This window comes from Phocoena sinus, chromosome X, assembly GCF_008692025.1.
Source record: "Phocoena sinus isolate mPhoSin1 chromosome X, mPhoSin1.pri, whole genome shotgun sequence".
NCBI lineage: Eukaryota > Metazoa > Chordata > Mammalia > Artiodactyla > Phocoenidae > Phocoena > Phocoena sinus.
This window is the reverse complement of record NC_045784.1, coordinates 96,196,585-96,223,010: the sequence shown is the minus strand read 5'-3', so window position 1 is coordinate 96,223,010 and position 26,426 is coordinate 96,196,585. Positions and strand designations below refer to the sequence as shown.

At 41.0% G+C, this 26,426-nt stretch overlaps 1 protein-coding gene across 2 annotated transcripts in view; it reads left to right on the top strand.

The window, feature by feature from the left end:
• The window catches only part of LHFPL1 (LHFPL tetraspan subfamily member 1), a 51,354-nt gene that overhangs the window by 12,906 nt on the left and 12,022 nt on the right, over positions 1 to 26,426 (top strand). For both annotated transcript variants that reach the window (XM_032620597.1, XM_032620596.1), the window contains one exon: positions 6,235 to 6,333. In XM_032620597.1, coding sequence (XP_032476488.1) covers positions 6,235 to 6,333 — 99 coding nt within the window. The remainder of the gene's footprint in view (positions 1 to 6,234; positions 6,334 to 26,426) is intronic.

Sequence of the window (26,426 nt, the reverse complement as noted above, 5' to 3'; positions counted from 1 at the left end):
TGTTTACACTTAGATGGGGGTCATTAAAGTTCAAGAATAAAATGCCATTTGACAGTACTCATGGAAAGAATCAAGATCCAAGGTGTGCTACAAGGGTTATCCCTGGGGATATTGGACAGATTGCTAAATTTATACAGCTTCCCTGCCTGTAATACCAGCCAACTAAGTGTCATTCTCATTTCCTTTTTAGAAACTGGTGCCTGTCAAAGTTGCATCAGATGTGAAGGAATGGTGAAGGCTGCTTGAATGTATCATATTTTCTAGGCACCCCTTGGCATACAATCATTATCCAAGGTTCTTCAGAGATCTTGGTGTCTCACTCCTCAGCCTGAACAGCATTTTGAGCTCCATGGATAAAAGACATAAGAGAAAGAGCTGTGAGGGTTAAGTTTAAGCTTGTTGTTCAGCAGAGGGAAATTGATTTTGTTGCTCCAGGCCTGGCTGCTTCTCGGCAGCTAGTGCATTAACCAAAATACATCAGGGGGAGGAGCCATTTTTTTTCAGGTCTGGTTTATCTCTGCCAGACCCCAAACCACTGAAGAGATGGAGGATCCATTAAGAACTACTCCCTCCCCCTGCCTGACTTTTGTTCCCCTGTTTGGCGGCTGCCCACAGAGATGAGTGGTGGGAAGTGGGAGAGACAGGAAGAAATAAAGAGCTGCTGGCCTGAGTCATACTCAGCAAGGTGACCTGATGGGACCCTTGGGTCCCATTTGCTCCACCTGCAGCTGATCCAGCTGGACAAGTGTAGGGTCCAGAGAGCCTTCCACTGGGACCTTCATGCCCTCCTCTAACCGGTGAAGGAAACATCTGGCCAGGAGATTATTTCAACCCTGGGGATGCTGAGGTTTCTAACCAGCTGGCCCCCAGTCCCTGAGAACAAGGTCATTATTTACATTCCCCTGTGTATACATATGCAAGAGGCTTGTGAATTATCCTCTACCTTCAGTGAGAGCTAACCAAAGAAGAAATAAGTGAGAAGTAAATATAAGGAACTCTTGGCAAGAAAAAGTGTAAGATCTTGGATCAGGTTCCTCAAGGGAGGCCAAGAATCTTTCTAGATCAGGGAATGTATCAGAATCACATGGAGTGCTTAAAAAATGTGGACCCAACTCTCCAGTCCTCTTTCCCATACTGATACACACAGCAACAGGTGGAAGGCTGCATGTTTTGGAAGATCTCTCCAGTGACTCTGATGTGTTCCCTTTCCCCAACCCAAGTGAGAACTACCACTCTGGACTTTTTTTTTTTGGTTAAGCAGATGGAATTCAACACACCCAGACAGGCACTAATGATTTTCTCCATGGAAGGTCCTAATGCTACATGCTTCAAGCTGAATGAAAGTTGCCACTGGAGACGGATCACTGAGAACTTGATTCAAGGAAAGAGTGCTGTTTTCTAAAAACCATTATCTTCTCTGGAAACCAAGCATTTCCTGGAAAGTCTTCCAAAGTTTCATCAGGCATAATTTAACTTATCCTTACCATGCTGAACAAGGATTATAAAAGTGGCTTTCTGTTTCGGAAATGGTATTTAAAGAAGTTAACCTACTAACAAAAACTCATGTAGCAAATTTGAAGCAGAACAGAGACTGTGGTCCAGGGTTTCTGATTCTCAGCCCTGGGCTTTATGCACTGATGTCATTGATTTTTCTTTTTCCTTTTGGAGAAGAAATTCTATCACAATGTTTTTCAGAGTGGTCCATGAAGCCCTTGTATAAGAAATTTCCTGGGGTGCTTGTTAAGTACAGATACCTTAGTGCCTTTCTAAGCCTACCCAATCAGAACTGATGCCTGGCACTCTGCATTTTACACGGCCTCTCATGCTGATTTATTTTTGAAAGCATAGTATGAAATATTTCAGATATGTGTACTATACAGTTTAAGAGATAGAATATTACCAATGTTGTTGAAATCTCCTTCATACCCTGATAGTATTCCCTTGTTCCCACAGCAAAGTTAACTACTGTCTTGGATTTGTTATTTATCATTTCCCAACATGATTCCAGTACACACTAACATTTGAAAACCTCTGCTCAGTTTTGTTCATAGTGTTGCTTTTTCCTGAAATTCTGTTTTCTTCCATCTCTGCCTGTAAATCTCTCTCTCTCAAAGGCCAGGTCAAATGCAGCCTCTCTGTGAAGCCTCTCCTGATGTACTTTAGAAATCTCTAGCAGAGGTGAACTGTTTTATAACTCTGAGAGAGAATATGCAGTGAAATGAATAGCAGAGTTGAGTGGGAGTGTTCCCTGGGAAGGGAAAGCTGAGATATAGCTGGATGGCAGACATAAATTTTCCACTATGTTTGAGTTGAAGTTGCTATAAGAGCAATAAATTGAACAAATTAATAACAAATTAACCCATACTAGACTTCTGCTCAGGGTAGTAAATTCAAACTACCAGATAGCCATACTTGGACAGATATTTGGGAGTGGGTTATGAAGTGTAACAAGATGGCTGCCCACCCAACAGTTGCACTTGTGAATGGGAGGTTGTGGTGGACAAAGGAGGTTGATAACACCCAGCTGAGGAGACTTTCCCTGCCCGGAGACAAAAACTAGGCATCTACCTAATTGAGAATGTGGGAGATGGTTATACAGCTGTTGCGATACGGGGAAGTAGTAATTCTGGCAGCAGGGGAAGATTGAGGGCAGCTGGGATGTAGTAGCAGGGAGGGTTCTGAGGTCTGTCCGAGATTGTGCGCCCAAAGGTTTGTACTGGCGTTGAGGTTGCCACAAGGGCTGAACCCGAGCAAAGTGTCTAACTCTAGGCCTCTGTTTGGTCAGAGCAATGAATGAAAACTATAGCCACCGTGTTTCGGGAGGACACTTGGTACGTTTTGTGATAGGGGATTCTTGTGGAAGGAGCAGTTGAGGAAGGGAAGGAAGATGGCAGCCCACTGGTCACCTGCACATGTTCAGTGGTGGAGTAAGGGTGGTAACACACTCTAAAGGGCTTTCCCTTTCTAGAGGCAGGTTCAGTTGGGACAGACTTCTCCAAGGGGCATATGTGTCTGGAGGGGCAGTAAAACCTGTAGTTAGGAATGGCATGTAGAAAAGTAGGAGCCAGGGCTACAGCTCATACATGGCGGGGCTGGGATTTAAACTAATTTTCTCTGCCACCAGAGCTCCTGCTTTTAATATTTTTAGTGGTGTTTTTCTTAAGTGTTGGTACCAGAACCTGATGTATCAGTATCACTAGGGTGCTTTTGAAAGGCATATTCCTGGGCTACAATTACTGAATCAGATATCTGTGGGTGAAGTTCAAGAATCTACATTTTAAATAAGGCCCCAGTCTTCCAGAAGGTGGCAGAGCCTGTCAATGGAAAATGACTTCTATGTTGCTATTTGAAGCCCATCTTCATATCCCAAATTCATTAGAACTGTTGGGGACAAATATAATTGAGGATAAATTATGCTGTGACTTCATTTTAAAATAACACATCCTCTAGGACATCTTTCTCCATCTATGATCAAATGTAATGAATCTTCTGTCAGTTACAGGTCCAATGTCTCCATGAAGTATGTTTACAACCTACTGTGCTCACCTGTCTAAAAGGCAGGAGGGAGGATAGGGGATGGGAGGTGTGGTAGGGCAGGTTGGGCAGAGCACGGAGCCACATGCGCTGGGGCAAAACACATACCTGGGCAGAGATTCCTGGTCTCTGGCCTGGTGCCTGTGAAAAATTGCAAGGTAACAACTCCAAGCAGGCAGCTTTTAAGTCAAGCGCTGTCTTTAGGGGGGGCTGAAAAAGGTGAAAGGTTCCTCCTGCCGTGTCAGGAAAGGCACTTAGCCAGAACAAGCTCCTGCTTGAGAAGTCAGAGCTCATGCCAGTCCCAGGGATCTGAATGTGGAGGTTGGAATACAGAACTGCTGTTCTTTTATAAACTTGTGTTCTTTTCTTCCTAGTCTGTGTGGGAAAGCTCACCTTTTATTAACTCTTCTCTCAAAGGGTACACACTGAAAGCAGGAAAAGGCTGAGGTTTTGTTTCCAATTTTGTCCTTAACCCATTGTACATACTCTGGGCTTACATACTCTGGCTCATACCTCCTCATATCCTATGATTTCAGTTTATCTGTGGTGAGAAAAAATAGGAGTGTTGCTCCATTGCCACTGGATAAATTCCAGAGCCTAGAAGAGTCTTTTGAGTTACCAGTTTCATTTCCTTTCAGACTATCAGACAGATAAGAGTGTCTTCTAATTTTAAGCATTCCACTGAAGGGAATTTCTAACCTTAATTAGTCATTCTTTTAGTTTCTAAACCCTCTCTCACCGTCAGAAAGTTCTGTTTTCCTATTTAAACTTTTCTTGATTTTTCTTTAGGTCCCTGTCTTTTTCTCTGGCCTCACTGAGTATTGAGAACAGCTGATTGCCATGTTGCTGAGGAGCTTAGCGAGTACTTTGAGATCTTCCAAAAGGCTGCAGCTGAAGGCAAAGTGGGTTTATTAGCTTCTCAGAGTGTATATGGAGTCTTCCTCGGTGAGGAAAGAGAAACGAAGGTGAGGCTGGCAGTCCCTGGAGCAGCTTGCTTTTCACGGTCTGAAACCTTTCTGTAACCTCTAAATATGCCACCCAGTCATCATTAATCAAATACCTGCTTTGTGGAGGCTCTGTGTTATGTGTTAGGTTCTGCATCCACACTCAGGGCGGGTGACCTTCCTATGAACTTTGGTGTAGTACTCAAGTATAGCGTTCTTGTAGTTAGGCTCTCTTGGCTGTAAGCAGCAGAGACTTGCTTGAGTTCTCCAATGAAAAGGGGACTTATTATAACATAAGAAAAATGGAACTGGAAAGCCATTGGGAAGGACTAGATTCTCTAGCTCTTTCAGGAGCAGTATGGAGTTTTCCCTCATGATGTATCTGCTTCCTGCCTCTCTATTCTCTTATTTTACCAATCAGTTTCCTCAGCTTACCCAGAATTGATGTCTATTCATAAGTTTGGACTGAACTTGGCTTTAGCTTGACACACACTTGATTTTACCTCCTGGTGTTTTTTCCTAACTTCTGCTCCATCTGCTAACTAGCTCAGCTTCTCTATGTTTCTTTTCTTTTTAAAAAATATTTATTATTTATTTGGTTGCACTGGGTCTTAGTTGCGGCAGGCTGACTCCTTAGTTGTGGCGTGCTGATCCTCAGTTGTGGCATGCATGTGGGATATAGTTCCCTGATCAGGGATCGAACCTGGGCCCCCTGCATTGGGAGTGTGGAGTCTTAACCACTGCGCCACCAGGGAAGTCCAGCATCTGTGTTTCTTGATTAAAATTTCCAGAAACAAAAATCTGGCCTAGCTCTTCTCTTCAGAGCACGATATGATGTCATCCATTACTGGCCAGCCAATGAATTTGGTTGCTTTTGTGTCAGATGCCAATGCTTAGTTCAATCCATGGTCGCCAAAGGCAACGGAGAGGTGATCATAGGTTATAAAATGTAAACCTAGGCAGTAAACAAGAGCTGTGGATGAGGCAGTTGTCCTTACAAGACAGTGTCAGCAAGCAGACCCAGATTTGTATCTCTGGTCTGAAGAGTAAGGTTATCACTAATATCACATAGATTTTCCCTGTAGTAACCAAATGACCTAAACAAAATGGAGGTGAAGGCAAGGGGCACAGTGGGAGGTTTTGGAAGCCAAAGAAAGTAGGAATGCTTAGCATGAAGCTGGAATGGTTTCTCAGAAGAAGGAAGTGTTTCTGGAAGAGGGAGTCTGGTGCCCTGCTCACCAGGAGAAGCCTAGATAACGTGGATGCTTTCTGTAGATCCCAGTCTGGCAGCTGAATTCAAGCTACAGAAGTCATGACCTACCTTCGACTAGTAAGGACTGACTTGACTCTTAGAAAAGGATGAATTGTAGGAAAGAGTAGCAGCCCCTACCTTTTTATTCTTTGTAAGTCAGACCAAGATAGAAGAGGAGTCTGGTTGGAGAGGCCAATTCAGCTTTGAAAGTCATTGGCAAAAACATTTTGGCTGTGAAAAGCATACTGGCCTGTCTCAATCCCCAATACTGTCCTTTCTTTGTGAGTTGTCCCCTCTACTGTCTACTGCAACTCACCACCTATGGCACAGCAAAGAAATCCTGTTGAGTTGGTAGTGTCATAGACATTTAGGGTAAAAGGGGAAAGGTAAGCTCTGAGTGGAGGAGGGAGAATTTGAGCTGAGCTAATTCAGAGGGAATGTTGGGATGATAGAAGACCTGTTGTATTTTTTCTACCTGTGTGTATGCTTTTATTTTTTTTCCAGGACTGCTGATAAGCTCAGGCTGTGCATTATACCCCTTGGGATGGAATAGCCCAGAGATAATGCAAACATGTGGGAATGTCTCCAATCAATTTCAGTTAGGTAAGGTGAACTGTGCAGGATGGTGGTGATGGCTCATGGGAATCTGTTTTTCAAAGCGCTCTTGGAGGTGCCTGTGCTTGCTTGTGGTGCTTGCCTGAGTCTCTCACTATGTTAGCTTGTGGGAAGTGGTGGATTAGTCAGACTTATGTGGCCTTGCTAATTTACAAGGGTTGAACATAAATTCTACTTCTTTAACCATATCTCTCCACACCCTTTATGTAATTTTACCCAGAGTCCTGCGACCGATTTGGGAAAACCCTATCTACAGAGGGATTCCAAATGCTTGGAGACTGCTAATCCGTCATCCTCTGAATAAATACTAGTCCCTGTTGTATATCCTTCTAGGCACTATTTTCCAAATACAAATCAATAGTATCTCTTCTCGCTCCCCACTGAGGTTATAACAAGAGATAATTTGCTTTACATCATGCATTAGGAACCTAGGTTAAACACTGGGAACTGTTACTGGCATTTTTACATTGTTACTGGCATGTTAATGACAAGAGGTGTTAAATATTAAAATGGGTGACAGAAGTAGCTCTGGGCTCTTCTGTGGTTACCAACTTCACTGAGAATGGCTTAAGTTCATTATTGTGAATTGGGAATAGACTGGACTCTTCCTGGAAGATTTCAAAATATTTGTCCAACCTACCATGATGGAAGAGAATAGGAGGAGAAATGTCCAGGTCTCCTTGAGTATTCTCAGTTGTAGGAGAGGATTTTGGAACAATGAGGCCACCCATTCCCTATAGCTTATGCTCCAATACTTCCCTTTTTTCTCTGTGGCCTTAGATTGTTTTTTGAGTCTCACCTGACTCATTTTTGGAGGAAGGAGGTGTTTATTCTACAAACATAACATAACGGAAGGGCTATATAGAAGACATGACAAATGTAGACCCCGGCATGTTCAGTGTTCCTGGCTCAGGGCAGGGCTGACTGGTAAATATAATAATTCTGCCATAGGTGAAGGAATGAATAAATACTTGGCAGGTGCTGGGTTGTTAGTCCTATAATTCTACTTTTCTAAAATAACAGCTTTATTGATATACAATTCACATGCCATAAAATTTGCCCTTTTAAAGTGTACAATTAGTGGGTTTTAGTATATTCACAAGGTTGTGCAATCATAACCACTATCCAATTACAGAATATTTTCATCACCCCAAAATGAAACCTCTTACCCATTAGCAGCCACTCCTCATTCCTCCCTGTACCCAGCCCCCAGAAACCACCATCAATTTAGATTTGCCTGTTCTGGACATTTCAGATAAATGCAATCATGTTATAATATGTGGCTTTTTGTGTCTGCCTCCTTTTACTTAGCATGATGTTTTCAAAGTTCATCCATGTTGTAGCATGTATCAGTACTTCTGCCTTTCGTGGCTGAATAATTCTCCATTGTATAGATATAACATATTTTATCCACTCATCAGTTGATGGATACTTGGGTTTTTCTACTTTGGGGATATTATGAATAATACTGCTATAAAAATGTGTGTATACATTTTTGTATGAAAATATATTTTTATTTCCCTTGGGTATGTATCTAGGTAGGTGTGGAATTGCTGGGACAAATGGTGACTCTATATTTAAGACTTCTGAGGATACTTCAGGCTGTTTTCCAAAGTGAAAACATCACTTTGGAAACTGCATCATTTTACATTTCCATCAGCAATGTGTAAGGGTTCCCATTTTCCAAAATCTTCACCAATACTTATTTTACATTTATTAAATTATAGCCATCCCTATGTGTGTGAAATGATATCTCATTGTGATTTTAATTTGTGTTTCCCTGATGATCGATTTTGTTGAGCATCTTTTCATTTACTTATTGGCCATTTCTATATATTCTTTGAAGAAATATCTATTCAAATCTTTCGCTGATTTTTAACTGGGCTATTTGCCCTTTTTTGTTGAGTTGTCAGAGTTCTTGATGTATTCTGGACACTAGACCCCTTTCAGTTATATGATTTGCAAGTACTTTTTCTCATTCTGTGGGTTGTATTTTCACTTTCTTGATGACATCTTTTGAAATACAAAATTATTTAATTTTGATGAAATCCACTTTTATCTACTTTTTCTCTTGTTGCTTGTGCTTTTGGTATCATATCTAGGAATACAGTATTGTCAAATCTAAAGTCATGAAGACTGTTTTGGCTACTCTGGGTCTCTTGCATTTACATGTGGATTTTAGGTTCAGCTTGTCAATTTCTGCAAAAAATCAGTTGGGATTTTGATAGAGGTTGGATCAGTTTGGAGTGTATTGCCTCTTTAGCAATACTAAGTTTTCCAGCTCATTGAACACAAGATGATGTTCCAGTGAGTTAGGTTATCTTTAACCTCGTTTGATGATATTTTGCAGTTTTCATTATATAAGCCTTGCAATTTGTTGGGTGACATATATCCCTAAGTATTTTATTGTTTTGATTATATTGTAAATGGAATTGCTTTCTTAATTTTATTTTTGAATCACTCATTGTTAGTGTATAGAAATACAAATAATTTTTCTGTATTGACCTTATATCCTGCAAACTTGCTGAACTCCTTTACTAATTCTAATGAACTTTTAGTAGATTACTTAGGATTTATTATATACAAGATCACATGATCTGAGAAGAGAAATAGTTTTACATCTTCCTTTCCAATCTTTTCCTTGTGTAATATCCCTGGCTAGAACCTCTAAGACAATGTTGAATAGAACTCGTCAGAGTTTTCTATTCAACATCCTTGTCTTATCCCTGATCTTAGGGGTAAAGCATTCAGTTTTTCACCACTAAGTAAGAAGTTGGCTAGGCTATTTTCATAGATGGCTTTTATTAGGTTTGAGAAAGTTCCTTTCTATCTATTCCTAGTGTAAGTGTATTCATCATGAAAAGGTGCTGGATTTTGTCAAATGCTTTTCCTACACCTGCTGAGATGATGATATGTATTTTATTGATTTTCATATGTTAAACCAACCTTGAATTTTTGGGATAAATCACAGTTGGTCGTGGTGTATAATCCATTTTATATGTTGCTGGATTCGGTTTGCCATATTTTGTTGAAGATTTTTGCATCTATATTTATTAGGAATATTAGTCTGTAGATTTCTTTCTTGTGATGTGTTGATTGGATTTTGGTATGAGGATAATATTTTTCTAATAAAATGAATGGCTACTTTTATTAATGTAAAATGCCAGAGTGAAAAACTGGAGATGTCATTTGCATGTAGTCGTATGGCAGTTTTCTGCACCAATCACCACCTCCAAGGACCTAGTTCCCAAATGGGCAATTTTGTGTTTGGCTGCCTCTGTCCCAAGTTGATGGGCTTCGATTGTGTTTACCACAGGATCATTACTTTTCTCTTCCTTCATTTACTCAGGTTTTTTTTTTCCTTTGGTTACTGTTTCCCTCTCCACTGCATTCTTCTCCTTTATTTACCCTTCTCTCCTACACCATATATTTGCCTAAGGGCTCTAGCTTCCCTCTCCTTAGTGCACTGGACACTGTGTTGTTCTGTGAATCTGTAGAGGTGAAGGAATTGAAGAATCCTGCTTGAGTGAAGCCCTCCTAGTTCCTTTTTTGAATCACTGTCACATCCTTCCAACTCCCTGTGTCACTTATTCCTCTGAAGCCCACATTTGCTGCCCATATTCTCCAATTGCATGCCTGTATATTAGCACCTTTCTGGTTAGTACTGAAAAAATGAGATAACCTGTGCCATTCCTGACCCATTTCTAGTCAGCTGCCCAAACATACAGGACAATGACAATTCTGTTAACAGTTGTTCCCTTGCAGTATAGAGGTGCTAGGAGCAGCAGTAAAACTTGTAGTAGAATTAAAAAGAAATCTTTCATGATGTGATGGGAATGCCAAGCTTGTGAATACCAAGATTTGGGAATGCCAATGCTAGAGGTATAGCCTTTCTCCTTAGACCTTTCTTTAATACCCTGGAGATTCTGGCAGTGTGGAAGCATCCTCACACACCTTAGATATTAAGAGGATATATGAATGAAATAGGAGAAAAGTACCGAGTGTCCAGTGTATAGGCCTTTGTTCCCTTTTCCTTGAGAGGCAGCATGGTATACTGAAAGATCATAGAGTTTGGAGTCAAAGATCTCGGTTGGTATCCAGGCTCTGCCATCTTTGTAGTTGTATGGGGTAAAGATATCTATGTCTCAGTTTCCTTCTCTGTAAAATGGGGGATGCTAATAATACCCATATCAGTTCTGTTGTTACGGTGAAATAAGAAAAAGTATATTGAAGTATCTAACACAGGGTTTGACTTAAAATACATGATGGGCTTCCTTAATAGACAGCAGAGTAGAATGTGCTGGGGGGTAGACTGTCAAATGATGGCATTACTTTGATTCTGCTGTAGGCTCTGTACCCTCCTATATGCTCTGTATTTTGGGAAGGGAGAGACACAGAGCCAAGAAAGACATGGACCCTACCTGAGCTTCTTACCCTGAGTGGCTTGAGAGAGGTGAAGGGGATAGGGAGGACAATAGAAGCAGGCATTGCCAGTCAGGGAAGTTGATTCTTAGAGTAAGTAGATTTCTCACTCTGATACTTTGAATGGCATCCTGCAGCCTCCAGTATGAAAGGGTAACCCTCATGTCTTCAACTCCTCTTTCCCTAGGTTTCCCAGTCAAGTTATCCTAAAGCATCCACAGTTATGATTTTTAGTCTTAGCCTGAATTATCAAAGATATGACTTGTATTAAGACAGCAATCTTGATATCTGTGTTGCATTAGAGATAGCCACAAATGCTTTGATACTCTTCTCATATAGAGGCCAAGTCAATCTCTACTCTCTATCCTCCGAATCTGGGCTGGCCTACCTACAACTGCTTTAATCAATACAGTATGGCAGAAGTAACATCAAGTTTATTCTAGGCCTAACATCTAAAGAACCTGTAGTTTCCATGTTGGTTTCTTGGAGCTCTGAGCCATCATATAAAAAAAATCTGACTACTCTGCTGGAGACCACATGGAAAGTCCTGGAGATAATTGGAGACAGAGAGGCCCAGTTGAGTCCAAACTTCCAGCCAAGGCACCAGGCATATGAGTGAAGCAGTCCTGGACCCTCCACACTAGCCATATGAATATCACTGAATGACCCTTTTTTTTTTTTTTTTTTTTTTTTTTTTTTTTTTGCGGTACGCGGGCCTCTCACTGTTGCGGCCCCTCCCGCCGCAGAGCACAGGCTCCGGACGCGCAGGCTCAGCGGCCATGGCTCAAGGGCCCAGCCGCTCCGCGGCATGTGGGATCCTCCCAGACCGGGGCACGAACCCGTGTCCCCTGCATCGGCAGGTGGACTCAACCCCTGCGCCACCAGGGAAGCCCAATGACCCTTTTTGATGCCAATTGCACTAGAAGTATTGCTCAGCTGAGCCCTGACCAAATTGTGACTGACAGATTTATGAAATATAATAAAATGATTGTTGTTTTAAGCTGCTATGTTCTGGGAGTGGTTTGTTATACAATAATAGACAACCAGAAAAGTGCCAATTCATATACATACAAATTTAAGATTATTATTTTTAATCAAAAGTAATTTATGTATGTGACAAAATAAAACAGTACACAAAGGTTGAACATGCAAAGTAAGTCTTTTTCCTGACACCAATACCATTCCCCAAAGAGACCATTACATTCCTTTTGTATCTCTCCAGAATTTTTCATAAATGTAAAAATGTGTTTCTATGCATATCTTTATTTTGTCCAACCAAAATCATATTATGTATCTATCTAACTATCTAGCTATCCATACTGTTCTGCACTTTGCATTTTCCACTAACCAATATCTCTTGAAGAGCTATTAACATTTATAGATCTCCAGCCTATGTTTTAAACACACCCTAATTTTTCCATTGTAGGAATAGCATAAATTCCACGAGGGCAGGGATATTTGTCTGTGAGATTAGGTAACTTGCCTAAGGTCACTCAGCTGGTAGAGTGGCAGAGCTGGGATTCAAATTCTAGAAACCTGGTCTAGGTAACACCATCCAATAGAAGTTTCTGCAGTGATGGAAATATTCTGTGTCTTGCTGTCCAATGTGTTAGCCACAAGCCACATGTTGTTGGTGAGTGGTTGAAATGTTAGGTTTGTGGGACTGAATTTTTAATTTTATTTTATTAATCTAAATTTTAATAAATATTAATGTATTTAGTTTTATGAATGTAATTTATTTTATTGTATTAATTTAAATGTCATAGTCACAATGTGACCAGTGGCTACCATTTTGGACAGCAGGGCTTGAGACTCTGTGCTCTTAGCCTCTATGCTCCTCTGTAGAGAAGAAAGAGCCTATTGAGGAGACTCAGAAGGAGTAGCCAGAGGGATGTAAAGAAAATGAAGAGTGTGGTGTCACAAAAGCCAAGAGAAAGAGAGTATGTCAAAAAAAAAAAAAAAAAGGGGCATGGTCAATTGTGTTTAATGTTGCTGCAAGTTGCTGGTTGGGGATAGAGAAGTGGCCATTGGAGTCAGCCAGACGAAGGGACCCAGAGGAGCATTTTGGATTTATAGATATTAGAGGTATTGTGAGATGAGGAAATGAATGCAGTACGTGCCGACAATTCTTTCAAAAAGTTTTGCTATGAAGGAGAGCAGAGAAACTGTGTAGTAACTGAAGGAGAATGTGGGATGAAGAGAGGCTTTTACTAAGATGACCAAATAGTTGAATGATGATGGTAATGATCCTATAGTGGAGAGAGATTGATGCAGAATAGCAAGGTCCTTGACAAAGTGAAGGTGTAATGAGCAGGACCCGTGAACAGAGATTTCAGTTGATTCCAACTGATTTCCTCTACACATGTTTCAGCTTCACTGTGATTTTCAAAATTCTCTTAGATCTATAAAACTATTAGAGCATTCCTTCATATCCAAAGGCCTATAAGCATCGGACACACAAATGAGCCCCATTGAGAATTTAGAGAAGCTAAATACTTCTAATGGCACATAGCTGTTTTCAAGCAAGCTTATAAAACCATTGTGTTATCAGGAGCACATAAATCTAAGTTAAGGTCTCTACTTTATCAATGGATCACATTAGTAACATGTTCTCATGAATATGATCTAATCTGATCCTTGAAAGTACATGCATAGCAGATGGTAGTATGCCCATTTTATAATGAGGAAACCCTGAAATATGGAGAGGTACAGCGATTTGTGTAAGGTCACACAGCAATTAAAGGCAGAACTGTGAGTAGAGCCTTATCTCCTAATTCACTGTCCTATGTGTGCTACAATGACTTTTTTCCTCTCTATTGGTGAGGGTGTATCTTGAGTCATTTGAGAATTTTTTTCCTTAAGATATGCTTTAGCTCTATTGTTTTCAGAAACAAATGTCTGAAACATCATGGAAAGTACCCAGTGTTGCATCCTGTCTTCCCCTACCCTCACCACCTGCGCTCAGCCTGAGTTCCCCGTCAATCTTTTAGTATAATCAGAGTACAAATAAATAAGGCAGTGGCTGGACGTGATGGGATTCTCAAAGAGTTCCTCGGTGGAATGAATATGTGTGGGAAATTTTAAAGTGCCTCTAGATTTGACTTGCACTAATAAAGGAACCTAAATTGCCCAGCAAAACTTGATCATAGAAGAAAGATATAAAGATGTGTAGAAAAGTTTTTGTGTTCCACGTTCTAAGATCATATGCAGTCAACCTAGGGCCTCTCTCTGGTCTTCTGGGATATCTACTCCTTATGTGTGTCTTATCTCAGTCTCTCTTCCTGAGATAAGGAGACTGTGTGTGTTTTTTGGGGGGAGTGTCAGATAAATGATCTGAAGGGGGTGGGGAAGATACAGATCTCAAAACAAAAACTTACAGTTACAAAAGGAATCTCAAACCCCTTGCCCTCCAAAAGTTTGAACTCTTTCTTTCCAATGCCTCTCCTGTTTCTAGGATCTCGTATCCTGTCTCTCAGTCCATCTTCCAGGTTCCCTGCCATCCCAGTCCTCCCCCAGTGCCTGCTGTACATCCTGCCCACCCCCAGAAATTCACTCACCTGGCTCTTACCCACAAGATTCATCAGTTAAGTTTAGGTAATTGACTCTCTTTCTTCTTTTTCTTCATTTAAAGAAGAAATTATCTTGTATGGAACCACAAAAGGCCCCAAATAACCAAAGTAATCTTGAGAATGAAGAACAAAGCCAGAGGCATCACACTTCCTGATTTCAAACCATATTACAAAGTTATAGTAGTCAAAACAGTATAGTATTGGGCTTAAAAACAGACACATAGATCAGTGGAAGAGAATACAGAGCTCAGAAATAAACCCACACAAATATGGTCAATTAATCTATGACAAAGGAAACAAGAATATACAATGGGAAAATGATAGTCTATTCAATAAATGGTATTGGGGAAAATTGATGGCCACATGCAAAAGAATGAAACTGGACCACTATCTTATACCATACACAAAAATTAAAATGGGTTAAAGACTTTAACATAAAACCTGAAACCATAAAACTCCTAGCAGAAAACATAGGCAGTAAGCTCCCTGACATGAATCTTGGCAATGATTTTTTTGGATTTTACACAAAAAACAAAGGCAACATAAGCAAAAATAAACAAGTGGAACTACATCAAACTAAACAGCTTTTGCATAGCAAAGGAAACCATCAACAAAATGAAAAGCCAACCTACCAAATGAAAGAAAATATATGCAAATCATATATCTGATAAGGTGCTAATATCCAAAATATATACAGAAGTCATATAAATCCATAGCAAAAAATCAAACAATCTGATTTTAAAATGGTGACAGGATCCAAATAGACATTTTTTCCAAAAAAAGGCATACAGATGACAGGTGTCCAACAGGTACATGAAAAGGTGCTCAACATCACTAAGTATCAAAGAAATGCAAATGAAAACCATAGTGACATATCACCTCACACCTGTCAGAATGGCTATCATCAAAAAGACTACAAACGATAAATGCTGGAGAGGGTGTGGAGAAAAGGGAACGCTCTTGCACTGTTGGTGGGAATGTAAATTGATACAGCCACTATGGAGAACAATATGGAGGTTCCTTAAAAAACTAAAAATAGAACTACCATACGACCCAGCAATCCCACTACTGGGCATATACTCTGAGAAAACCATAATTCAAAAAGAGTCATGTACCAAAATGTTCATTGCAGCTCTATTTACAATAGCCAGGACATGGAAGCAACCTAAGTGTCCATCGACAGATGAATGGATAAAGAAGATGTGGCACATATATACAATGGCATATTACTCAGCCATAAAAAGAAATGAAATTGAATTATTTGTAGTGAGGTGGATGGACCTAGAGTCTGTCATACAGAGTGAAGTAAGTCAGAAAGAGAAAAACAAATACTGTATGCTAACACATATATATGGAATATAAAAAAAAAGGTCATGAAGAACCTAGGGGCAATACGGGAATAAAGACACAGACCTACTAGAGAATGGACTTGAGGATACAGGGAGGGGGAAGGGTAAGCTGGGACAAAGTGAGAGAGTGGCATGGACATATATACACTACCAAACGTAAAATAGATAGCTAGTGGGAAGCAGCCACATAGCACAGGGAGATCAGCTCGGTGCTTTGTGACCAGCTAGAGGGGTGGGATAGGGAGAGTGGGAGGGAGAGAGATGCAATAGGGAAGAGATATGGGGACATATGTATATGTATAACTGATTCACTTTGTTATAAAGCAGAAACTAACACACCATTGTAAAGCAATTATACTCCAATAAAGATGTTTAAATATATATATATATATGTAAGGAATAAGAAGTGTTGGCAAGGATGTGGAGAAAAGAGAACACCTGTGCATTGCTGGTGGGAATGTAAATTGGTGCAGCCACTATGGAAAACAGTATGGAGGTTCCTCAAAAAATTAAAAATAGAACTACCAGATGATCTAGCAATTCCACTTCTGGGTATTTATCCAAAGAAAACAAAAGCACTAACTCGAAAAGATATATGCACCCCTATATTCATTGCAGAATTATTTTCAGTAGCCAAGACATAGAAACAACCTATATGTCCATTGATGAATGAATGGATAAAGAAACTGTGGATATATAGACAATGGAACATTATTCATCCACAGAAAACAAGGAAATATTGCCATTTACAACAACATGGATGGACCTTGAGGGCATTATGCTAAGTGAAATAAGTCGGACAGACAAAGACAAATACTGTATGATCTGAAAAAAACAAGCAACAACAAAAGAAAAAAACAAAACAAACTCACAGATACAGAGAATAGGTTGGTGGTTGCCAGAGGCAGAGAGTGGAGATTAAGTGAAATGGGTAAAAGGAGTCAAAAGTCACAAACTTCTGGTTATAAAATATATAAGTACTGGGGATGTAATGTACAGCATGGTGACTATAGTTAATAATACTCTATTGTATATTTGAAAGTTGCTAAAAGAGTAGGTCTTAAAAGTTCTCATCGTAAGAAAAAGATGTATAACTATGTGTGTTGATGGATATTAACTAGACTTATTGTCATGATCATTTCACAATATGTGCATATAGTGAATCATTACATATTGTACACCTGAAATTAATATAATGTCATATGTCAATTATATCTCAATAAAAATAAGAAATTAACAAATATTTTAAAGAGAAAAAATAAACAATAATCATGAACTTGAACTGAAATCTACAATGGAAGGGACCTTATAGATTAATCAGTGGTCTCATTTATAGCTACTGAGACCCAATAAGCACAGTGACTATCTCAATTCCCCACTAGGGACTTGGGGCTAGCTCACTGACTCTCACGCACACTGAGATGTTGCTCAATGGCAATCCAATATCTGTTTGTTGAATGAATCACCTATTCAGTAACAAGGGGAAAGTCAGACAAAGGCTCCCAGCAATAGCCAAGTGCCAACTTTCCCACACTTTAATTTGATTAAGTAAATGAAAGATTTAAGCTGAGAAAGTTGTTTTGTTGATGGTTGTTAATTGAACTCTAGACATCAAATGAAGATTTCATGGACTTGATCCCACACAAATGAATCTATCTCGGTTCAACATTAAATTGATGCATTTAACTCCACATTCTAGTTACTTCACCAAGCCTTTAATTGGCCTCACCAAGAATGGGAGCCAGGGAAGAACCCATGGGAGGATTGCCTAGTGGTAAGAGTGGGCTTTATCATAGCTACACCCTTAGTTCTGTGACCTTGGGCAAGTTTTTCAGCATTTGGAGCTTATTGCTACTTCCTGGGGTTGTTGTGTGGATCAAATGACATCACACATGCAAAACCCCTAGTCCAGGGTTTGGTATATAGTAACCAGTCAACATTTTTTTTTTTTTTTGTGGTACGCGGGCCTCCCACCGTTGTGGCCTCTCCCGTTGCGGAGCACAGGCTCCGGACACACAGGCCCAGCGGCCATGGCTCACGGGCCCAGCCGCTCCGCGGCATGTGGGATCCTCCCAGACCGGGGCACGAACCCGTGTGCCCTGCATCGGCAGGCGGACTCTCAACCACTGCGCCACCAGGGAAGCCCGTCCAGTCAACATTTGTTGTCTGGTATTATCATCATTATAATTATACCGATTGTCGAAATGAAAAGGTCCCCAGTACTTTAGTTTTCAGAAAAAAGCAAGGAACCACTTGTACATAACATGATGAATAACAACACAGGCTAATAGTAGAAAAACCTGGGTTCAAATGTGAGCCCAGCCACTTCCTATTTGTGCATCTTTGGGCACACTACTCAACCTCTCTGCATTTCCATTAATGGGGTGGATAAAAATATTTTTCTCCCTAAGGTTATTGAGAAGATTAAGTGAAGTAAAACACACCTAAAAATATTTAGCACACTAGGTTGCACTAAATGTAACCTGTTGTTAATAGGTACTCAGCCCAGTTCTCAAGAGCCTCTTTGGAGAGGATGCCCCAGGCTTGACTTCTGGGAGGGAGGGAGGGAGGGACCCACTCAACTTGACAAAGGCCCACAACAGAGGCTACCTAAAGGCCTTGTGTATGTGCCCTGTGTTTCCTCTCTCAGAGGCCCATTTCCCCTTTTCTCCCATCATTTCCTTTCATTCTTGCCAGTTCAAAGCCTTTTATGGTGACTCGGGGTTTGGCCTTTATGGGTTCAGTTTACAGGCGTTTCCTGTTACCTTTCCTCTCTGTCAGTTTCCTTCTTCGTGGACGTTTTCTTGTGCTCACCAGAGCATAATAAAACAGCTTAATACATTCTCATGTCCACAGAGGAGCAGTAGAGTGTGGTAGAAACAGCCCTCGCCTGGGTATCAGAACAGCTGGGGTTTAATTTTCCTAAGCTTGCTTGGGCATGTCACTTTCCCACTCTGAGCCTTGGTTCCCCTGTTTTTACATAGAGAGCATTGGACTAGACTGATGAACAGCTAGAGGCCACAGATACCTACCTAACTCCCTGTCGTGACCTACCTACCTTTGTGGTGAGGCCCTTGATCTAATTTCATATTTATTTTGTTCTTAAAAACCAGAAGGATAGTGAAGAAATAAACCAGTCTTCTTAAGGCAACCCTCCTAGAGGATAGGAGCCTTTTAGTATCACTCACCCATGCGGTGGGGCTAGGGATTAGCCAAAGGGCTTGCCAGAAGCAACTCATTCATTGGGCAACATCAGCTAGAATGCCCTGGGCAGCCAATCCTTCTGGAAAACTTACGGCTCAGGTGTTGCTTAAGGTTTTTCAGTTGCCCTCCTAGCCTAAAGAGAGAGAAGTCTCCACCCAGAGGAGAAGCTGGGCTAAGCTGGAGGAGGGAATCAGTGGGTGAGGGAGCAACTTAATTCAACTGCAGATCCCTGGTGCCTGGCACACTTTTGGCACTCTCTAAATGTTGCATTGAGTGGAATGAACAAATTGTAGGGTGGCTCTGTTGCCATCTTACTGTGTGACCATAGCCAAGTCATTTCAGTTCTTTATTTTTTGTGTGTTTTAATTGAAATACATTTGGTATATAACATTGTATAAATATAAGCTGTACAACATGTTGGTTTGATACATTTATATATTGTAATATGATCATTAGCACCTATATTACATTATGTAATTATAATTTCTTTGTAGTGGTTGGAATAATTATGTTCTAGTCTCTTAGCAAGTTTGGTGATTATCATACAATATTGTTTTCTATATTTACTGTAATGTGCATTAGATCTCTAGGGCTTATCTAGTACTTGTTGCAATGTTTGTATCCTTAAACATCTATTCTCTCACCCTGCAGCCCCTGATAACCACCATTTTATTCTGTTTTTTACGAGTTTGGCTTTTTTAGATTCTACATACAGATTTCAGCTCTTTCGACCTATTTCCCCATGACTAAAGTGAGGATGATTTTATCTACCTTCAGAGATTGTTTTGGCCCTGAAATGACAAAGTTTACATGAACGTGCTTGATGAAAAAAATGCCCAACAGGTGTAAGGGGTAAAAACTGAGAAAGCTGATCTTCCATTAACTTCCTCCTCCCTATCATTTCAGTAGCTAAAATTCAGTGCTAGTTTTCTCACTGACCATCTCCTGTTAAAAAGAGAGAAGAACTCAGGGCTTCCCTGGTGGCACAGTGGTTGAAGAGTCCGTCTACCGATACACAGGACACGGGTTCGTGCCCCGGTCCGCGAAGGTCCCATACGCGGCGAAGCAGCTGGGCCCGTGAGCCATGGCCGCTGAGCCTGCGCGTCTGGAGCCTGTGCTCCGCAACGGGAGAGGCCACAGCAGTGAGAGGCCCGCGTACCGCAAAAAAAAAAAAAAAAAAAAAATAGAGAAGAACTTAAAGTAATGAGACTCTATACATCACATGGAATGCTAAACTATTTTTATTTTGAATAGAAAAAATAATGGTGTTTATAAACATTTCAGTCTTTCCTGAAATTCCCCATATGAGAGGAGGGTGCATACCCCTGGAGTAGTGGATCCCTAAGGTGACTTCCAGCTTTGTGACTCCAGAGGGAGGCAAGGCTCTAAAAAGGCCTCAAGGGCAGGTCCTCAGCTTTACTTGGCCTTATTTCCCCACCCAGTGTCCCGCAGAGGGTCTAGTGGGCTCACTGACTGAAACAGTGAAGGCAGAATTGTGAACCAGTTGTCTATACATCAGACCACCACGCGATGGCAGTAAAGTCAGGCGGATTCATTCTGTTCTGTTTCTCGGTCCTGCCTGGTCCTCAGGTCAAAGAACGTGATTCGTGCTTAATTTCCTTGCTTCCATTTCCTCCACACAATTTCCTTCTATAAACTTCAGCATCAGCTTTCTTTGTTCCCCTCACCTTTAGTGAGTGAGTGTCTTTCCCTGTCTATTCTGGGATGATACTATCTCCTAAGCCTCTGTTTTAAAATCAGAAATCATTTTTTAATTGGAGGTGTTAATACCGCAGCAACCATTTCACAGGGCTCTTGTGAGGATAAAATGAAATGATATATACCTAAAACATTTAGTACAGGGTCTGTACTCAATAAATGTTAACAATAACTGCTATTATAATTACTGTTATTATTTTTATAGTTTAGACTGACCCAGAAGTTTCTTTTTTTAAGTAAAACGAAATGGGTTTCAAAGTCAGGAGCCAGAAAGAAAACCAGGGACAACTCCTTCATCACATCCTAGGAGCAATTCTCTGGCTAAATTAATGTTACAGGGGTGAAAATATATGTCTCTGTGTTGTTTCATATGACTTTTTCAAACCATCTTCACCAAGCCCCATCCAGGTGAATTGAGAATTGCGTCAGACGTATCTTTCAAGCACTGCATCGAGCTAGGTAGGTCCCAATAAATGTTGATTCCCTTCTACTTTTCATCTAAAAGCTAGACCAGTTTGGGCTCATGATACGGTCCGATTCAGGTGGCTCCCCACTGTGCTCTGCATCAAAATCATTTGGGCCCTCTCCTCAGAGCTAGTGATTCTGTAGATATGGAGTAGGGCCTAGGAATCCAAATTGTAAAGTTCTCCCCAGACATTTTTGGGAACTGGTGGACTAGTTGAAAAGTGTTTAGCTGAGAGAAAAAGGAGCTGAGAAGTACTGATCATTCTAGGTGCCATGCTAAGTGCTTTATATGTGTCATCTCATTTGATCTTCACAGCTACCCTGAGAGGTAGGTGGTGTCACTTCTATTTTACCCATGGGGGACCTGAAACTCAGAAAGGTTAAATGACTTGCCTAGAGGTTTAGTCTATAAATGACAGGGCATGGTTTCAGGTGCAGTTCCTTGTAAACCTCATCCCAGGCCCTTCTCCCTGCACCACATGACTTACCGAGCATACATGTGCCTGGTCCTGTCTCTACCCTCTGACTAAGTGGGAACCTTGGTCAAACACTTCATCTGGCTGCTCATTTGCTTCCTTATAACAGTATTTCTGTCTCTGGCTGGGAGTTGATAAATGAATAATATAAATGAAAAAGGACTAAATGAAATAATGGATGGAAAAATTACCTTGTAAAATGGTAAAGTGCTATACACATATTGTATTATTTGTGGCATTGGTTATTGCTCAGGGAACTTGGGTCCCAGGAAAGTCTCTATGGTCTAAATACATCTGTTGACCAATGGAGCATGGATAGAAACAGCTGATGTTCAATGCTGGCATTGCTGATACGGGGTAAAGTCAATGGCTGGAATGAGGGTGCATTCATTCCCGAGTTCTGAGGTAGTTTAGCTTGCCAGGTCTGGCCTTTTAACTCTCGTAAGTTTTTGAATAGCATGTCAAAAATAGATAACAGTCACTCAATAAGCATATTCTGGACACTTACTATATACAAGATGCTGAATGGACAACTGTACATAATTCATAGAATTCAAGAATACAGTCTTCAAGGAGCTTGTAGTTTAGTTGAGGAGGCATGATATATATATACATATACATACATATATATATGTGTATATATATATATAAAACAACGGACATCTAACAAATACAACCATAATAATGTCAATCCCAAACCATAATGATGTCAGTCATCAGAAGGAATAAATACTGCTAGCAAAGGCATACAATGAGAACTCTATAATCTGTCTTCTTTCCCTTAGTATCAGTTATCTGGATAACAAAAAACAGTTCCTGACTCTCTCTCTCTCTCTGTTCCTCAAGTTACTGCACACTGCTGCCTTGCTCTGTGGCCTAAGTGGCTTTTCAAAAGGGCAAATCTGATGTCACTCTCATTTTTTAGCAATGGTTCCCCATTGCCTTTAGGATAAAGTCCAGACTCCTTAGCATGGTCTATGGGGACCCTGGCCATCATTTCCATCACCACTCAAGCTGCTTTTGCCCAGTCACCCTGAAAATACCATGTTCCTTCAAACTTTTGCAACCTTTCATGTGTTCTTCCCTTGTTAGAAATACCTTTTTCCCCTTCCTCACCTACCTAACTTTTTACTTTTTCTTGAAAACTCCCTGCTCGCTTGAAACTGGATTTGATGCCCCTCATCTGTATCCTTATATCACTCTATGCTATAACACTTGTCACACTAATACTCTGTTTAGTTGTTCCACGTCTGTCTCTGGTGCCCTTTCACTCATCTGGTTTGTTGATCTTACATATCTGAGAACAACATGTTTAAAGTACTTAACACAGTGCCTGGCACATAGATGCGTTTGACCAATATTGGCTATTTCTATTCCAGTTACAGACTTAATTAGCTGAGAAAATTCAAGTGGATGCAAGAAGAGGTCTATTGAGCAGATGTTAGAGAAGAGGGGCCAGTTTTTTAGAGGTCAAGTATCCTAGAAAGCTCATGCTGAGTCAGAGAGGTCCAATACTTGATTAGATATTTTTTTTTAAACCTGTCTCTTTGGGGAGAGTATGTGTTAGTCTGTTTGGGCTCCTATAGAGACACCAAAGACTGGGTAGCTTATAAACAACAGAATGTTTATCTCACAGTTCTGGATGCTGGGCAGTCCGAGATCAATGTGTCAGCAGATTCAGTGTCTGGTGAGGAAATGCTTCCTGATTTCATACAGGGCCATCTTCTGTGTGTCTTCACACGGCAGAAGGGGGCAAGGGAGCTGTCTGAGGTCTCTTTTATAAGGGAACTAATCCCATTCATTAAGGCTCTGCCCTCATGACCTAATCACCTCCCAAAGCCTCCACCTCCAAATACTATCACACTGGGCATTAGCATTTAACATATGAATTGGGGGGAACACGGACTTTTAGTCTATGGCAGTTCCTAAAGATCTTCTGAGAAGCTGCTCCAAGTGTAGTTGATGGGCAGTATGAAGGACAACACAGAGTGACATGGAGGTTTTTTTCAGGGGCAAGTAGGAGTCAATCTTGGAAAAGATCCAGTAGCATAATTTAAATTGGCCTGAGACATAATTCCTCCCCCTCACCCCCAGTGGAATAAAAAGATGAGCAGAGTAGCTAAACCTCAGGCTAGTTATGCAAGAAATGATATAAGTAGGAAAGGCAGGCTGGCAAAGTATGAAGTTAAGTCAGAAACAAATGCTCAGTAGTGGTGAGGAAGATTTCAGTAAAAGGATTCAATTTGTTTAGCAGAAGTTTGTGTAAGAGAGAGAACAAAATCAATCAAATCAGGGTATCTCTGTCACCATGAGGATTTGACACTTTACTGAGCGAGTGCTACCCTGACTTTCTAGCAAGTGCCCTGGCCTACCCTTACCCTTTAGAGCATTGGATTTGACCAAGACAGAGTTGGCGACTCACAATGTCCTGCCTCCCTAGCAGACCTGACTGAGCCAGCCAGATAGTGGCTACTAGCAATAATATGGTTACCTGAACTACTGAAGTTTTCAGAGGAGTTTGTTTGTTTGTTTGTTTGGTTTGTGGTTTGTTTGTTTCCTTCTTCTCTGGCAAGGGAGCCTGAAAGGCTCCTGGAATCTTGAGTAGGTTCTGTGCCTCCAATCTGGGCTCTTCCTGACACTCATATCCAGCCTAGAGAGTGAGAAGAGAGCCCATTCTCATGGCTTTGGCTATCTTTTTACTGGGGTCTGTGGTGGGTGTGGAGGGAAGGGTATTTGGCAATTACCTTTGAATTCATTGGCTTTGCTTTATCATTAACAATTATTCATCTGTACTGAATCTAGCAGAGAAAGTTCTCTGCTCATTTAGCTTGGCCTTGGCTTGGCTGTATTGAAAACGTTTTTGTGCTGCTACCTATGTAGACCTTAAAGTCAGCAGGATTTCTCGGAACAGATGGGACCACCAGCCTCTTCCAAAACCCTGCTGTCTGCTTAGCACTAAATTCAGGTCCCTGTGGCAAAAAATATGTTGAATAAGCAAATAGCAACCTGCCCTCTTCCTCACCACGCCCCCCCCTCCCCGCACCAACCATGCACACCAAACAGCAAGCGGTGGCGGGTTGGAGCTCTGGTTTCATAAGCTTAGATGGTGCCACAGTAATGGGAGCAGCACCTGGTTTTTCTGAGCTGGGTCTGCTTTGGAAAAAATAGGACTCTCATTAGGAAGAGGTCTGTTGAAGAGCTCAATCTGTTTAATCTCTTCACTCCTCAGTGTGCCTCGTGTTCTCGAGTGTTCTAATCTTCTGATATTATCTCCACAAACTCCCCCTGCCTTTATTCTCATCCTCTTCCACCTACTGCATTGACCCTCCTTTAGTCTCTTTCTCTCCTTTGATCTCTCTCTAGTCCTTCCCCTCTCGATCTACTCTGTAGAATTCCAAAGGAACCTTGGGTGTCTCTCTGTAGCTGAGTATCTTGCCCTCAGGGCCAGTGCAGTCAGCCTGATTTGATATGATGAAGGCTGTGAAGGCCCCCCAGGTGGCTCCCAGACAGACATCTGGCATATCTCATATCTATCCTGTCCCTCTGCTCTGGGTGCTGAGGTTGAGGGCAATATGCTGGTTCCCACTGCAGGTCCTCCTCTGTCCATGTAGTCACTCCTTCCCTTATCTTGCTTCTCTAAGGCTAGAGTAGTGTCTCTCAAATTCCCCGATTATTGGAGTATCTTAGATGAAAAAAACAGATGTTAATATGGTACTCTCTGCATTCTACCTCAACCACCTCCCAACATCCTGACTCCATGAGCTCCTAGAATTTGTATCTCATCTTTGTATAGGAATTCAGTCTTCTCTCTACACCCTTGAGCTGTTTACCTCCTTAAAACAGCTTTAGTCCTTCTTGCCCTACCCTAAGGCTTGCTTCTATCAGCCTCTCCCCTACCACACTAATATCTTTGGCTTTTACCACTGATCCCAAGTCACAAGTAAGCCTTTTTCTGGAGTATTAGCTCTCAGAACTTGACTTTTGGCCACTCTTGCATCAAATCAAAACTTCATGTATCTGAAAATTCCATTACATTTCATCTAGCCATAGTCAGCTTTCAAGGTGTTAGTGGTTGTTATTATTCTTTCTATATCCCTGCTTCTCTGTCTCCTCCTCCAACCTTTCAGGAGCCTGGAATTCCATCAGATGATTCTCTAAAATGTAAGACTTGAGAAACCCCAAAGACAGACTTACCTCACTCTTGTTTTTAATTAAGACTTTAATAAAACTGTTTAAGGTTCACAGCAAAATTGAGGGGAAAGTACAGAGATTTCCCATATGCCCCCTGCTCCCACATATGCACAATCTCTCACATTATTGACATCCCCCACCAGAAGGGTACAACTGATGAAGCTACACTGACACATCATAATCATTCAAAGTCAATAGTTTACATTATGGCTCATTCTTGGTGTTGTACATTCTATAGGTTTGGGCAAATGTATAATGACGTGCATCCATCATTACAGTATTTATCATACAGAGTATTTTCACTGCTCTAAGAATCCTCTGTGCTCTGCCTATTCATTCCTCCCTACATACCTCCAACCACTGATCCTTTCACTCTCTCCGTAGTTTTTCCTTTTCCAGAATGTCATATAGTTGGAGTTGTACAGTATGTAGTCTTTTGGGAATGGCTTCTTTCACTTAGTAACATGCATTTAAGGTCCCCCCATGTCTTTTCATGGTTTGAGAGCTCATTTCAGCACTGAATAATATTCCATTGTCTGGATGTACCACTGTTTATGTATCCATTTACCTAATGAAGGACATCTTGGTTGCTTCCAAGTCTTGGCAATGATGGATAAAGTTGCTGTAAACATCTGTGTGCAGGTTTTTGTGTGGGCATAAGTTTTCAACTCATTTGGGTAAATACC